We start from the raw sequence: 14,939 nt of genomic DNA, 5'->3' as shown, positions 1-14,939 counted from the left end.
TGTAACATAAAAACAGAAATAAAATGTTATAAAGGATGTAATTCTCAAAAAAATTAGAAAGATTGGGAGTAACTACAGCTTGATAAATAAGCGCGTGCATAATGTCATATCTGTAAAATGAATTAATGTAAAGTATTGGCGTAATTGAATGTCAATTTCCCTCTGACAATCAATAATATCGTCAAGATTTGAAAGTTCTGAACGTAAATTCGGTATGTCAATAAATATTGACAATAGTGTATTGACAATAGATATTGATCCTTTTAGTTGAGAACCTTGAAATATTGACAATATACAGGGTGTCTATTCTATCTCGATACAGTGAAATATCTTTAACTGTATCGAGGTAAAATAGATACGCTGTATATTGATAGTCTAAGGCCACTCTAAAGGTCGTTTCTCTAGTGTGTAGGTTAAATTTTCTCTTTTGTATTTTTAACAAGCGTACGTCACACACGTTTCTAAGCATACATATAGAGTTAATTTCCTAATTTACAGTATATAGATAAAACAGTATTTACATGTTAAGTAGAACAGTATTTACATCATGCATTCTGTTTCTAACCGTTCATAGCATCCCTGAGTTTAGTTGACATCTCTATATTTAGCACGTAAGATTCCGTTACGCCTTGTACTTCGCCGAAGTTTTCTACGAAACGGTAAGCGTTTGTTTCCATTGATGCGTGAGAGACATGTTCGCCAAGCAACGTGTGGCCTGATGCCAGTGATCAAATGGTTACTATAAATTTCATATTCACAATAAATTCTCAAGTTTGGTTAGTTTCCCGCGTTTTTTATTTTCAAATATTTATATTGAGTAAAATAATTGATTGTTTGTTACCTAAAGCACGAGAAACGTAAATGTTTATTTTCATCATTTGGACTTTTCCTTTCCACTGTACTAAGTTCGCCAGTTTAAGTATCGTATCGTTGGTATTGATACTTTTACTATTGAGATACAATATTTCCTGTACTATTCTCGTAGAATATCATTATCTTAGATTTTAAAAAATGAATTAATATTTGAAATGTCAGTAATAAATTATACGTTCGTTGTTAATATTAACTGTAGCTTCCATTTTAGAATAGTTAAGTTGAAACTCGCAAAAGAAAATAACTTGAATTTCGCGCTCGACTTGAATTCATTCACTAATGATATCGTTAAACAATTCGGTTACACAAAATTATTTAATTCAATGTATTAAATGATGATTTAATGTCAATGTATCTGTAATAATACTGTAGAAAAAATATAAAAATATGTGGAAGTATAAATGCAATAATGATGCCTGCATTTTATTTATGTTTCATTTTTATAACAGGATTATACTTTCATCACAGTGAGAAGTTTTTGTCCATCGTTTTAACTATATTGCAATGACACGCACAAAGCAATACATTTAAGTAATACGTTTAATGCACAATTCAATTTACGAAACCAGCAACGACCAGAGACCAGAAAATACCAGCAACGACATTAGTTCACATTCTCCGACTCTTACGCTTCGGGCTACATCTTATAGCCATTTATGTTATTACGAAGATCAAAGAGTCATTTCATCTGAATTCGTCGACTACAACCATAAACTACCGGGAATAATTGCAGTCGTGCGTAATTTAAGGCTTAATCATACGTGAGTTCAGGATGTGTTTTTCACGCGTACCGTATGAAACATGGGACAAATCACTTTTGCCTGACATAGAATGATGTAATGTTGATTTAGGCTCAAGCTCCACGCTGTACTCTCATCTAACACGAAGATCTAACAAAACATTTCTAATTTTAGTTCTAAAATGACACTGTGGCGCCTGTGCGAAATTTTAAAAGTAAATAATTTATCTACTGACATATAAATAAACTTTAGAGTATTTAATTCTTGTTTAATCTTCTTATTTCTAATATAGTAAAAAGAGTTTATCGAAAGAAAAGTTGGAAACTTCATTTCAAAGGGGACATTTTTTAAGATGGTTAGAAGTAGAATAACGCCGTTGGATTTCTCAAGCGTGGAGTTCATGATCAAATTTTAGTATTTGAAATAACTTGTATTTTGAAATAATTTCTCATTTCTTTCCTTTAAATAAAGCAATACGTTGCAGTTATATTTTCCGAAAATGTCGAGAGATCACTGGAAACAAGTGTTTCGGTAAAAGTAAGTAATATTTAAAATATTGAAATTTTATTTAAGAACGCCCGCGAAATGCAATAGCATTGTTCTAGGTCTATCTTAAAAAATCCATTTGTACCTAAGCATCCTTTGTTCCTTATTTAACCTATTTATTAAGATCGCTTCGTTCAAGGATCCACGTTTCACTACAGCAATTATAACAGTAACGCTTTTATTAAAATTCCGTTATGATAATCCAATTGGGACGAACGGGATGTCTCAATTTCGGTAAATGGCGGTCCGTTAATGGGATTAATTAAACGGGAATGTTTACTCGACAACCGTAATTTATTACCTTTTCATGATATTCTCTCTTATTTTTCGAATATATAACGTCCATAATTTCGATGAAAAATGCGACCAGTGGCCAATATCGAATCGTTGAAAAAAGATAGGAAACAAGGCTGTCAAGAAAGAATGGTAAAGTAGGGAAATGGCTTTTCATGTGTTCCCAGTATTACAGTTCTGGAAATATAGATGCTAGGCTGCAACTAAAGATGTTGAAGATGTAGTCGAGCAGTTGAATACCTGGGTCGCACCTAAATAGTCTTCGATAAAAGCATCTAAGTACTTATCCTTCATGTTACGTATAGTTGGATTTCTTTATTCTTTTTTTTTTTTATTATACGGCTCTTTGACGTGCATCAATAGATCCAGCTGGTTTTCACGAAACGACGATTTTCGAACTATATTATTTGCTTAAGGATCCAGCACACATAAATACAAATGATAATAATGTCAGTATAGGGAATTTTATCGCAATATTTTTGAGGAGCTTGAAAGTGCAATAAAGTGGTAAATGCAAATTTTAGAAACTTTGGGATAATGGATATTGAGACGTGTCCAGAATAATGTTCATATTTTATCGCTTTATGGAGGGACACGCTGCTAGATGACGTTCCCTGTTAATCCGCTGTATATAACCCCTTCTAGTCCACATTATAACGGCTTAATAGATCTTTTGGTCGAAACGATATTATTGTGAAGCATATGTCATTGTATCGTTAACATAGGACAGCTTAATTAATAAGTGAACAATTGAGTTATTGATTATGTACGTTTGCGTTGTGTTGGGATTTGCTCCTCTTCATGTTGGTTTTATAAAACTTAGGTTAGTAATACTTCATTAATACTATAAAAGGTATTCTAATTAATCTAGATGCTGTTTTAAATATTCATCTATTTTATTTTAACTTTATGATTTAGTTTTATGTGAATACTCAGGGATGTGAGAAAATAGAAATTGATAAGGAAATGGTCAACAAAGCTATGATTAAATGAAATGATTTTACATGCACATGCTATTATACTCTGATTTGGAATATCTGAATTTATTTAGTATAGTATTATAATTAATCAATATATTATGTTGAATTGTATATATGTCATTTTATATCGAAATCAGTTGTCAATATTAGCAGGAGAGGATACGATGAAAATTGTTAGTATATACAAGAATGCCAAATGATCAGTATTACCATCCAGTACCAGAAAATTTCAAAGAGATTCCGATTTTGTTCTATTAAATATCAAATGCCAAACTATAAATCCTCTTTTACATCCATTAAACATAAAGTCCTGCAAATTATATATTAAATGCAATAAATCCATGATATATGTGATCATATATGCAATTAATAACAACATATCGATATGTTCGCACGCATACGTCAAATGTTTTCAACCTTTCTCAATAAAATTCTTAAAAACATACATCAAATAAACAGATTGACTCGGTCTTCCTTTTACACCAAGTTACACATTGAATAAAATTCGAAACACATACGCCGACAAATCCACTAAATTATCAAACAGATATTTAACATTTACAGTATAAACGTCTGGAATACTTACCTGTACGAATACCTTTTCACTAATATTTACGGCGCATAAAGTGTTTTAAAACGTCCTGTTTAGTAATTCGTAGCATGTATTATATCTATAACCGCGCGCGCATACGGAAATTTATCGATCCTGTTATTAATTCGATCCCCACCCCATCTCTTGGCCTCTAATTAATTTGATTTTCCAGTTGACTATGTGCGCTATTCACCATTCACTTGTCGGTTTATACGGTGTCACTTTATAGCGGGCGGTTTTTGCCGCGTAAAAGTCCATGTAACAGGTTAACATGCTATAATCTTCGGCCGGGAAAACCAATAAAACGGCGATATCTCGTGTCGTTGGTCGACATTTCATGATGGCGCACTAAGTCACGTGTACATCGGATCTTTTTGCACGCGACCAAGCGGCCACGATTCTTCCTCCTTCGGTCTTCTCATCAAGTATCGAGCGTGGCTACGACAACCTTCGGCCAATCAAACCCAAACCATCGGCCAAGTTGGATGTAATTATGGGATAGGACGTTAAGGCGGCGGAATTCCGCTTCGCGGAAACACTCTGTGCCGTGCTGTACTAACGAAGTGGCAGTGAAAAACGATGAGAACGCTATAGAACCGTCGCTTGGCGCTCGCCTGGCTAGTATTCCAGTATGTGTAAACTTTGCTTAGAGCAACGCATATATAACCTTCGTGTCTTACCTGAGATGTTTTCCGCGGAAGTTGCCGATGTTTGTTTTGCAGCTAACAACAGCCGATTTACGTGAATCGATACATGATACGATAAAACTTTGTGTAGTCGAGTAAAGTATATTTTTGCTTTGGGAAAACTAGAATGGATTCGGTTACATCCTTAACGCATTCCCGTGGTCGACTGAGTTACGTTTCGCTATATGTTTCTCAGTAGATTTCTTGCGATTTGTAGTGGAAAATCTTGTCTTATGTTAATTGGTGAGGTTGTTTAGATTTCTTTTTTGATTATCGATGAAAGTACAGTTGACCATTTTTATTTAGAAATATTATATAAAGTACGAGAAGGTTTTCTAAAGTGAGAGTAATAATAATTGTGACATGGATGATTTATTTCAATGATAATTGCCAAAGTTATGATAAATTAGTTACGACAACATTTTGTTATTTTTAGAAACATTCCACTATAATTCGTATTTATATGTTTCATATATATCAAATAGCTGGTAGAATGGAAAGAGAAATTGTTCCATAATCAATAACATTTTGGAAATTATGGAAACATTATATCTATTTTAATTATGAGATAGTTTTAATGCTATACATACATCAAATGGCGGTATGAACAATTTACGCCAGTTTATAATATTATTATGTACTCAAAATGTTAAATTTGAACATCAGTACCAATAATGTTTATAATTAGAGTAAAGTGTAATATAAACAGGCTTGTAATGATAGAGTAGTTTAAAAATCGCATTCTATATTATTCAATCAAACATTTCTAATAAAATTAGGGTGAAAATATATATTATAGAAATGTTTACATGTTATACAAATTGTATAAATTTAGGAATATAAACCATTACAAGGGAATCATCGCTAGGAAATAGATAAAAGAAAATTCTATTTTCATTTAGTTTCACGATGTACGATGTCATTTTAGTCTTCATATTTGTATGCTACAATATCTTCTTTATTATCCCTAAAGATATGAATGCTAAACCATAAAGAAATTGATTCATTGTTGCGTATCATATTACTTTGATGTATTCAAAGTATGAAATGTAATTTTCTTAATTTTCTTCAGTAAAACTAAGCACAATATACAAAATATACAAATTACACAATATTCATATCTATTGGATAGATGATGAAAGATGATAGAAAAAAATAATTAATATATCGTATAACAGAGTTTTTCTTTTGTACATAAAAATTGGTGCTTTATTTAAAATAAACGAAAAACTGCTTGGTCAAATTAATACAAACCACCAACAAAGAAAAATTCTTCCTCCATTAATGTCATCTGAATAATAGTTAGTCTAATAATAGTTGTCAGATCTGTCTCCATATACAACTGATTATTATCCTAATAATTCTAAATTTCTTGATTGAATCATTCACTTTTCTAATATATCGATGATATATTCAAAAATGCAAGATATGGATTTTATTTGTAATACGCATTCGTAGGATCAACTGTCTAAATAACACGATCTTAGAGAAAAGCCAATGAAGTGCAAAGTTTACTCAAAAACAGCAATTTGTCGCTATACCTTTGTATACACATACTTTTATATGTAAAAGAAGAACCTGAAAGGTGCCTACAGTGGCAAAACACGAATACAACTCGCGGTTGTGGGCTTTAAAAACGAAGACAACGTACTGGTTGTAAAACTGAGGTCGCTAGTTACTTCCAGGAAGGTTACCAGGTTCTTCTTTGCTGTTTTTACCGACTTTAATTGAACCTTCGTACAACTCAGAAGGTCCATCTATTTCTCTTTCGCAGTATTCCTCTTTCTGCTTCGAATCTTGCCGGCGGTTCACTCTCCGACAGAACTCTACGAAAGAGTTTATGCCTTTATTGCAACGATGCATCTGGTACACGTCTCCCATTGCCGTTTCAGGCTCGCCATAAAAAGACGATATCACCTACATTTCGTGAATCTTGGTCTGTATCTTCCAAGAACGATGTATAACGTGTGATTTCGTGTTTTCAGGCGTAAAGAAGAGAAAGAGAGGAGTTTACGTAGACCACCGCTCGAAAATATTTGGACACTTGCTTGCTGTCGATAGAATATTATTAAATAAAAAATATTTTAATTGTTACATTGAAATGTTGTATAAATCATACAGGTATTGTTGCTACATGAACAAAACAGAAACGCGAAGAATACTCGAATGCAATATGCTTGAATACCTCTTCGCTTCTTTCATGTTTATGCACAGTGCAGGAAAAGAATCGAACTAAAGTTAAAACTGCAACGATAAAAGCAGTTGGCAAATCGTTACACCGATGCCCTGTGATTTTCTTAGAGGAAAATCACTTCGAACGTTGAATCGTGCGATTGGAAAAAGCCATGTAATGTTCTTATATATAAAGTTAACCTCTCGCGAACCAGTGGTTTTACCGTGAAATCGGCATTTTATTTTACCTTTTCTAGTGGTTTTTCTTGGGTTTGAAACAAAGTTACGTTTAGTTCTTTATTTGTAGAACTTGTGTCTTCGGCAACTAGTTTAATACGGAACATTACTGATATCTTCTTTGTTTTTGCTGTTTGTATCTATACTATACTGTGTCTTTTTCTATTATTCATAAATGTTAAAAAATGCACGCACGCTTATAAATTTGTGTGTCCTTTATATCTTTTATTGCCATTTCGAATTTTAGCGAATTTCACGTGATCCTCTGATTTCACTAAATATATCAATAAGTTTACTATAAGATTAATATATTTTTTGAAACTTGTATATACCTATGTCAAATTTTCTTCTTTTCTAGAAAGATACTTCTTGATGCAGGCTGCAAAGTATTTATAAATTATAAACAAATTCTAAAATTATTGTTAAAATAATTTATTTTATGACGTCGTAATCATTGTTGCAGATATGATTGTGACATACGATTAATTAAGATCTCTATCTATCTTAGTACCTACTTAATGCGTTTCTCATTTTTTTGTACCTTTTGCATAACCATATATTAAGAAATGTAATTTATATATCTCCAGAAAAATTTAAAACGAACCAGTCAATTTCTAAGACAATAAATTTCTACACTGGATTTTTTCGAGATTACCTCAAAATTTGCCTATTTGATTCACTATCGAAGAAGAAAGACGATAAAAGAAATTTGAATCTGATAAACATCGCAAAAGACCGTGCAATCGTAAATTCGGATCTGATTGAGCGGAAGATACAATCGGAAGAGAGAATCCAGTGGATCGTTTGATGCTCCTGTAAGAAACGGGGAACTCACCTCTGCACTTTCGACCAACTTCTCGAGACGTGGGATTATAGTATACTTTCGGTTCGCTCTCTCTTTTCCCTTTGCCCTCTTTCCGTGGAAAAAGTTCTTTTCTTGACTCGTATAACGTAGGTGGGTGCCGGTGCCCTCCTACCTGTGTTTCTTTCAAGTTACAGCCCTTCTGGCTAAACTTCTGGCCCATTAATTTACATTAGGACATTTTTCAAGAGCCCCCGACGCCCGTGTACCTTAAAATTGGCGAACTCTTCTTTTTCACGGCGCCCCGTACCCTGGAACAGCCCTCCAGTTGTTCGTGTTTCCCTTGTCGACGTTACGCTTGAATTCTTCACCATTAAACGGCGAAGCAGAGAGGACAGGCCATGTGTGTCGGATAACTTTATTAGCCTGTATATCTCGCTCTTTTATTGTTTAGAGGCGTCAATGGAAAATAGTGGCCGACCGTTGTCGCGACTTTTACACGGTGACATTTTTATTGGACGATGACAAAGTTCTCAAATGAATTAGTGAGCAAACTATATTTATAATTCACGCGCCTATCTCGATCGGAAGTTCTGGATAACCAGTTCTATGGGATGAAAGTACGCGAGGGAAAAGTAAAGTGCTTTCGTAAAGCGTACACTTTGATAACTTAGAGATCGTTTTACAATTATGCATGTTCGATAAATTGGATAGAATATGCTGTTTGAAAGGATGTGATTATAACACATGATATTAGCCGTATCTATTAGATTCATAAATTAAATAATAAAGAAAACTGCATTGAATATAATAATTCCCTTAGAATTTATCCTTGTTTATCGTTTTCTGAAAACAAATAAGTTTATAGAAATAAAGCAGTTGCTTTTTTTGAAAAGCTCGATACTAGTCACGTATCCAGATATTGAAGTTGTGAAACTTAGAAAATGTGGAATTAGTCAATTTGGCTTCTGAAAGGAGTATATGTAACGGGTAAGCGTCAATAGTAGTCACGGCAATTATGGTCAGACATCAGAATAGAAATTGACGGGGAAATGAATGTACAAGAACTTGAAAACTCATTCAGAATTGCGTGAAAAGATTTTTGACACAGGGTTGATATATTTTATAGAATAGCAGATTGAAATAAACATTTTTCTTCCACATTCTCCAACTCCTTAAAGTAGTTAACTATGTACATGAAAAAATCCTCAACTCTATTCTTGTCTGAATTTTACTTGAGGAAACTTCTCCTTCTATTGTTGTACTACATTTTACACAATACTTTACATATTATTTTTTTAATGTCCTGATCTTTTTCAGTTTTTTAGAAAATATTTCTAGTGTACTATTTAGAGCTATTAATTAGTGTATTAAGATATTTTATTATTGACTTCTTGATGATTGGAAAAATTTAGTGCTGTACTATAAAATATATATTAATGTTATAATATAAATGAAAGTGTTATGTACATGTATCGTATCTCACGAGTAAGGCAACAAGCAATTCAATTTGATTACATTTATGACTAAAATGAATTAATAATTGGTGTTTATAATTCATTCATATCCGGGATATTTCTTACTTACAGGAACGAATTGATTATACAGTGATTACTGATAAACATAATTACCAAATTATTATACATTGGTATTATTATTACATTTTAATTATTTCATAAACGTTAATATATCGATAATGTCAAAATATTCTATTTTCGTAATTGAGTTATTGGAGAGGCTATTTCTCATAAGATTAAGTTAATTATATACACCATTTTGTACTGTACTATTTATGTAAAACGAAATATATATATAAATATAGACATATAGGCTATCTAGATTTGAATTCATAAAATATATATTATCCGTAGTTATAATAATTTTCCCTCATTATAAACTGGTTATCTATAAATACCTGTTCTTAATACGATGCGGCGTGATTTTATGAAAAGTTTTTCAGGATTGCTTTAGCAATGTTACTAGCAATCTGGCTGTATTATAATGCAGTAAAATTTACGATGAAAATTCACATCATGTCATTTAAATACCTCAATACATATTTCATTCTACGATGCAAGGGAATAAGCAATAATAATATATTGAAATTAAAATGATCAATACGCTTTGCATTTAGATCATGTTTTAGGATACTAACCGAAATTAATATGAATATTGACACGTAACTTCAAAGCGTATTCATTGATTTAATCAAAGTCACGCAACTGGACAATTGAGATTGACGTGGATATACTAACAATTGAAATATTGTAACCATATTCGCATTAGTTTTTCGTATTATATTATCGTTTCATTTAAATACGTATATATTTTTGTTATTTAAGTTATAAATGTCTATATTGACTAAACTATGAATTACGATGGTTATTATTGCATTCATTCTAATAAATCTAAACTGAAACAACTCATTATTAGAATCTTATAACAATTATATTTACATTAGCCAATTTTCTAATATTGATAAAAAATTATCGTATTTCAATTACACACACTCTTTTAATATAATTCCAGAAATCGATATACATGCTATATTTGTTTTATTTTTTTAACATGTAAATAGAATTCAGTAAAGAGAATACATACAAAAAAATCTATCTGTGTCAATAATACGATCCTAGCTAGAAATTCAATTTATTTTAGCAGAAGTAATTTATATATTTCATTCATATTTATTAATTTCATGCTATTTCTATTTGATTTTATTTAATTACTTATTTTATTCAGTTAATAAATATGATTTGTATTATTACATGTATATGATGTATTATTTCCTAGTACGTTAGCGATGCATTATATTCCTAGTATCTCACAACATATTCCAGCACGTTAAGAAATTATTGACTTTATTAATTGATCAATCATAGCTTTCCTTGTTAACATGTATCAGCTTGATGCAGACAGAGTGTAGAGTATATTACATCGAAGCCTAATAGTGACATACATGTAGAATCACCGAAGCATCTTTGTCGCATGTACTCAGATTTTCAAACTCAATTTCCTCGAAAAGGAAACCTGGTATACACTGTAAACCTCTTCGGTTGCAACATAAATTACGTCGTACCTTGCATACAGTGCATACCATATCTATTTTACATTACAGTTTCAATCAGTTATACATGTTTCTTATTTCACGGGAAATAAAATTACACAAAATTTAAGTTTAATTCCATTTTGTATCTTACTTTCATTTATTGTGTAGTTATATAAAGCAACACATATATTAATAAGCAACGTATTCTATATACAGATTTGTACAAATTTCGTAGCATCAATCCCCAGATATAAAGATCCTTTCTAAATCAAACGATTAACGAAAAATATTTTTTAACTGAGTTTAGTTGCAGAATGTTATATAAAATGTAATCTACAAAAAATCTAAAATCTGACTCATAATAGAAAATGAATTAAAAGAATTCTAATCTATAGAATTATATAGAAGTTTTATACATATAAAAAAAGCTGACAGTTAATAGATTTATCAAACCATTAATATGAAAAAGCTACGAGTTTTTCGGCATAAAAATTTCGTAGTCATAGAATTACAAGTATTCCATGTTAAAAAAAAGTACCTTTACAGAATTTAATAGATAACTTTCCATAACTCATGCTATCAAGAGAACTTTTCACAGTTCAGAACCACAGCAATATGCTCGCCAGTAGAATCCAAGCATCCAATTGCTACGAATCATTTTTAATACGTCACGTAGATTACAAATGATCCTATTATCACGCGGAACGAGTTGGTAAATGTTCCAAAACGACATTCCCATTTCTGTTTCAGCACACTCTAACGGGCCACTGTGGGAAGGTGATGGCGGCGAAGTTTCTTGGCGAGCCTTCAAAAGTAGTTACTGGCAGTTACGATCGTACCCTAAAAATTTGGGACCTGCGTAGCAAAGCGTGTAAGTAACCAGTGCCAAACAAATAGCAAGCGTTTAGCGTACACAATATACTGGCGCACTCTTATCCTTAACCGTAACCAGAACGTTGTTGCGCTATAGACAGAAAATAATGTACGGCATTACCAGTAATCACGCTCCTCATTATTGCCATTAGTCATGAATAATGCTAATATACTTACTAGCGTCGTGGGACAATAAAAGGTGCGCGACTCTGCCTCTTTGTATGTACGCCTATTACGAGCCATAAGTTTGAGGCCACCCTTAACTGTACTGTACGTGGACGAATTGTTTTGAGAAAATTGAACGACTGTTACAGAGTTTACTAACGACTGTAAAATCAATCACCGTGTTGTAGGTTTGCGTAGAAACATGAGATGAATTACTTAATCCATTATTTGTTGTCTCGTATTACAGAGTCTATAAATGACAATAGAATTAATTAATAGGGTGCACTCTATTAATTATATTATTTATATTATAATTTGTATAATATACTAATATTTAGTTAGTTCTTATATACATTATTTATATTATCAATTAGTTAAATTGGTTAAATAGTTCTACCTGTAGATAGAAGTATGGATACGTAGAAATATTGTAGTAATTTGAAGAAAGTAATTGATTTCTACGATTACAATTATAACATGTAGTATCTCCATGAATGGTTGTCTCTTTTTTTTCTTTACGTAATTGCCTATTTTCTTTCTTAGATAGTTATGTATTTTTTCTTTTTTTACATTTGAAGTACTGCGATATTGCCTTGTTATTGATACATGAACTAGATCTTGTTAGTTTAATCCGTAGTGGAATAAAAATAAGGCACTACAAGTGGAACGGGTCATAGAATTGAACATTATATATATACATATACGTTCTTCAACCATTAAAGCGTGAAATTAATGCGAGCGAATGTAGAACTACTATTATCATTGTTTTCGTTTGAAATTCTTCTACGGTTTAATATTCTAATCATACGCGTTTTAAAGTATCCTCAAGATAACAATTTTTACTAGTTGTTGTATTCACGTATTTGCGCCTAAATTTATGGTTTCTGAATATATAAGATAATATAATAATTTTTAATATTTATATTTTATATAAAAGTAAAGTGTTACTTTCAGTTTAAGTATATAATAGCATTGAATTATTTTAAAATATTTCTAAATAATCTATGGATAAATTGATACAATAAATTAATTCTACACGTTTTAATAGATTACAATGTCTCGTTATATTAATATAATCGGTTACTAATATAAAAAATTCTTTGCAAGTGGGTAGTTCAATTTCCTCGCACCTTTATATTCGATTCTCGGCATCTTCTCGTTGCTTTCCCTTATTTACGAGCGCCCGTAAAGCCATTACACGCCTAATTCGAATCATCAGGAGGCATAACGTTGCCGTAATAGAGGAATCTAAAATAGCGTCGACGATGTTGTGCGATAACTTTGCCGGATTATGATACATAAAAGAGAGATTATTTCATGTAAAAAAATAAAAAGTTCTATTGAATATAAAAAGAGCCTCATTTAGCGTGTCTATAATACTCTTATTTAATTTATAGCGTGATTTGCGCCTAGCATTATGGTTATAGCTATTACTTAAAATCAAAGAATAGTGAAAAATACATAAAAATGTTACTGACACTGCTAAGATTATTCTATTCCTGCAAGTAGTAACAATGTCACGTGTAAGAAGTGATACCAAAGATTTCTCAAACGAGACTTTGGCTCCAAGCCAAAATGTCCACAGACTACGTATCGGTGACTGCAAGAAGTTCGAGGTTCAAAAGCAACAAACATTACTGAATCAAAAACGGTCGAAAAATGGAAAGAAAGTTATTGATGTTACTAAAGAATACTTCAGCGACTGGAAATATTTCAACGTTTAAGAATGACGATACATTCTGTTCATAAAATACATAAAGTGTGGAATTAAAAATACAAAACATTTTTTCTAGACCTAATATAAACTTAACGTTCAATTGTTGCGTAAAAGTATTCTTCGACCTTCCAAGTCATTAAACACTTTTACACACTTTCAAGCAAATATAAACTTCACCGCAATAACCATAATAGTTGTCGGATCATATTATTTTTATTTCGCTTGTAGTTCGTCACTGATTATAATTTAATGCTCGAACTTTGGGATCTTCTTAAGGATTTTTAATATATTCGGTTGGAAGATGACTGGTTCGTAAAAGGATCGAATAAAAGTGATCTTTCGTTGCGTCGTCACTTCGTGAGATTAATTAAGACGATAACGTTCTTATCAGCAGTTAGCGAAATCTTTTCGAAGTTGCTTCAACCTGCAGTTTTCTTGTCGGCAGACGAGCTTTTGTTCTTGATCAGTGACGGCTCTAACGGATGATGTTTTTCGATAAAAAGGGCTCGATAAGAAATTGGTAAATTCATGCAGGATGAATGCGCCCATTTTCAAGGTAGATGGGACGAACGATTAAACGGAAGTTCCGACAAGAAGAAATTTAATTTAGATCAGCATGTAACGAGACAGCCTTAATTCTGTTCCACCGGTTTTAATATAAAAGTTTGCAAAGTTTTTTGAATAGATTATTTGGCGAATCGCCTAGTGTCTTAAACTGAATATTTTAGCGCGAAAATTTTAATGAAATGCAAATTGCTTGTATACAGACCGTTAACGAAGATGTATAATACGTGTCGTTGTTGGCAAGAAAATTTGATTTTTATTTTCCTCTTTTTTCTTTCGAACTGTATTAAAAAGAAGCGTCACGTAATATTTTTAATATTCATGTTTTATTCTCCACCTAAAGCAGCGAGGAGGTTTTGAATTTTCCCTGATATTTTGTTCTAAAGAATGAAAGCAACGTAATCAGGTAACACGTCAAGTTTTATACATGTTCTAGATTCGAATTTGTATAAATGATTGCAATTTACGATATTGTATTGGATGCGTGCATAAGTTTATGTGGATACTTCTGTATAATTTATTTGCAAAAAAGAGGAATTGCAAACTTTACTGTACGGTCACTAATTTTCCTATATTCAGATAGAATCTCTGCAAAAGAAGATAGTAATGCAATTTTTTATCGGTTCAAGAAAAAAAAAAAAAGAAAACG

At 31.8% G+C, this 14,939-nt stretch overlaps 1 protein-coding gene across 1 annotated transcript in view; it reads left to right on the top strand.

Annotated features, from left to right (window-relative positions):
- LOC126865696 (autophagy-related protein 16-1) overlaps positions 1 to 14,939 on the top strand; it is a 601,739-nt gene that overhangs the window by 552,852 nt on the left and 33,948 nt on the right. Inside the window, exon 8 of the mRNA XM_050618511.1 lies at positions 11,722 to 11,842. Within this exon, the coding sequence (XP_050474468.1) occupies positions 11,722 to 11,842 (121 nt within the window). The remainder of the gene's footprint in view (positions 1 to 11,721; positions 11,843 to 14,939) is intronic.

Source organism: Bombus huntii, chromosome 5 (assembly GCF_024542735.1).
Source record: "Bombus huntii isolate Logan2020A chromosome 5, iyBomHunt1.1, whole genome shotgun sequence".
In the NCBI taxonomy this organism is placed as follows: Eukaryota; Metazoa; Arthropoda; class Insecta; order Hymenoptera; family Apidae; genus Bombus; species Bombus huntii.
The sequence above is the reverse complement of the archived record's forward strand: the minus strand, read 5'-3'. Positions and strand labels throughout refer to the sequence as shown.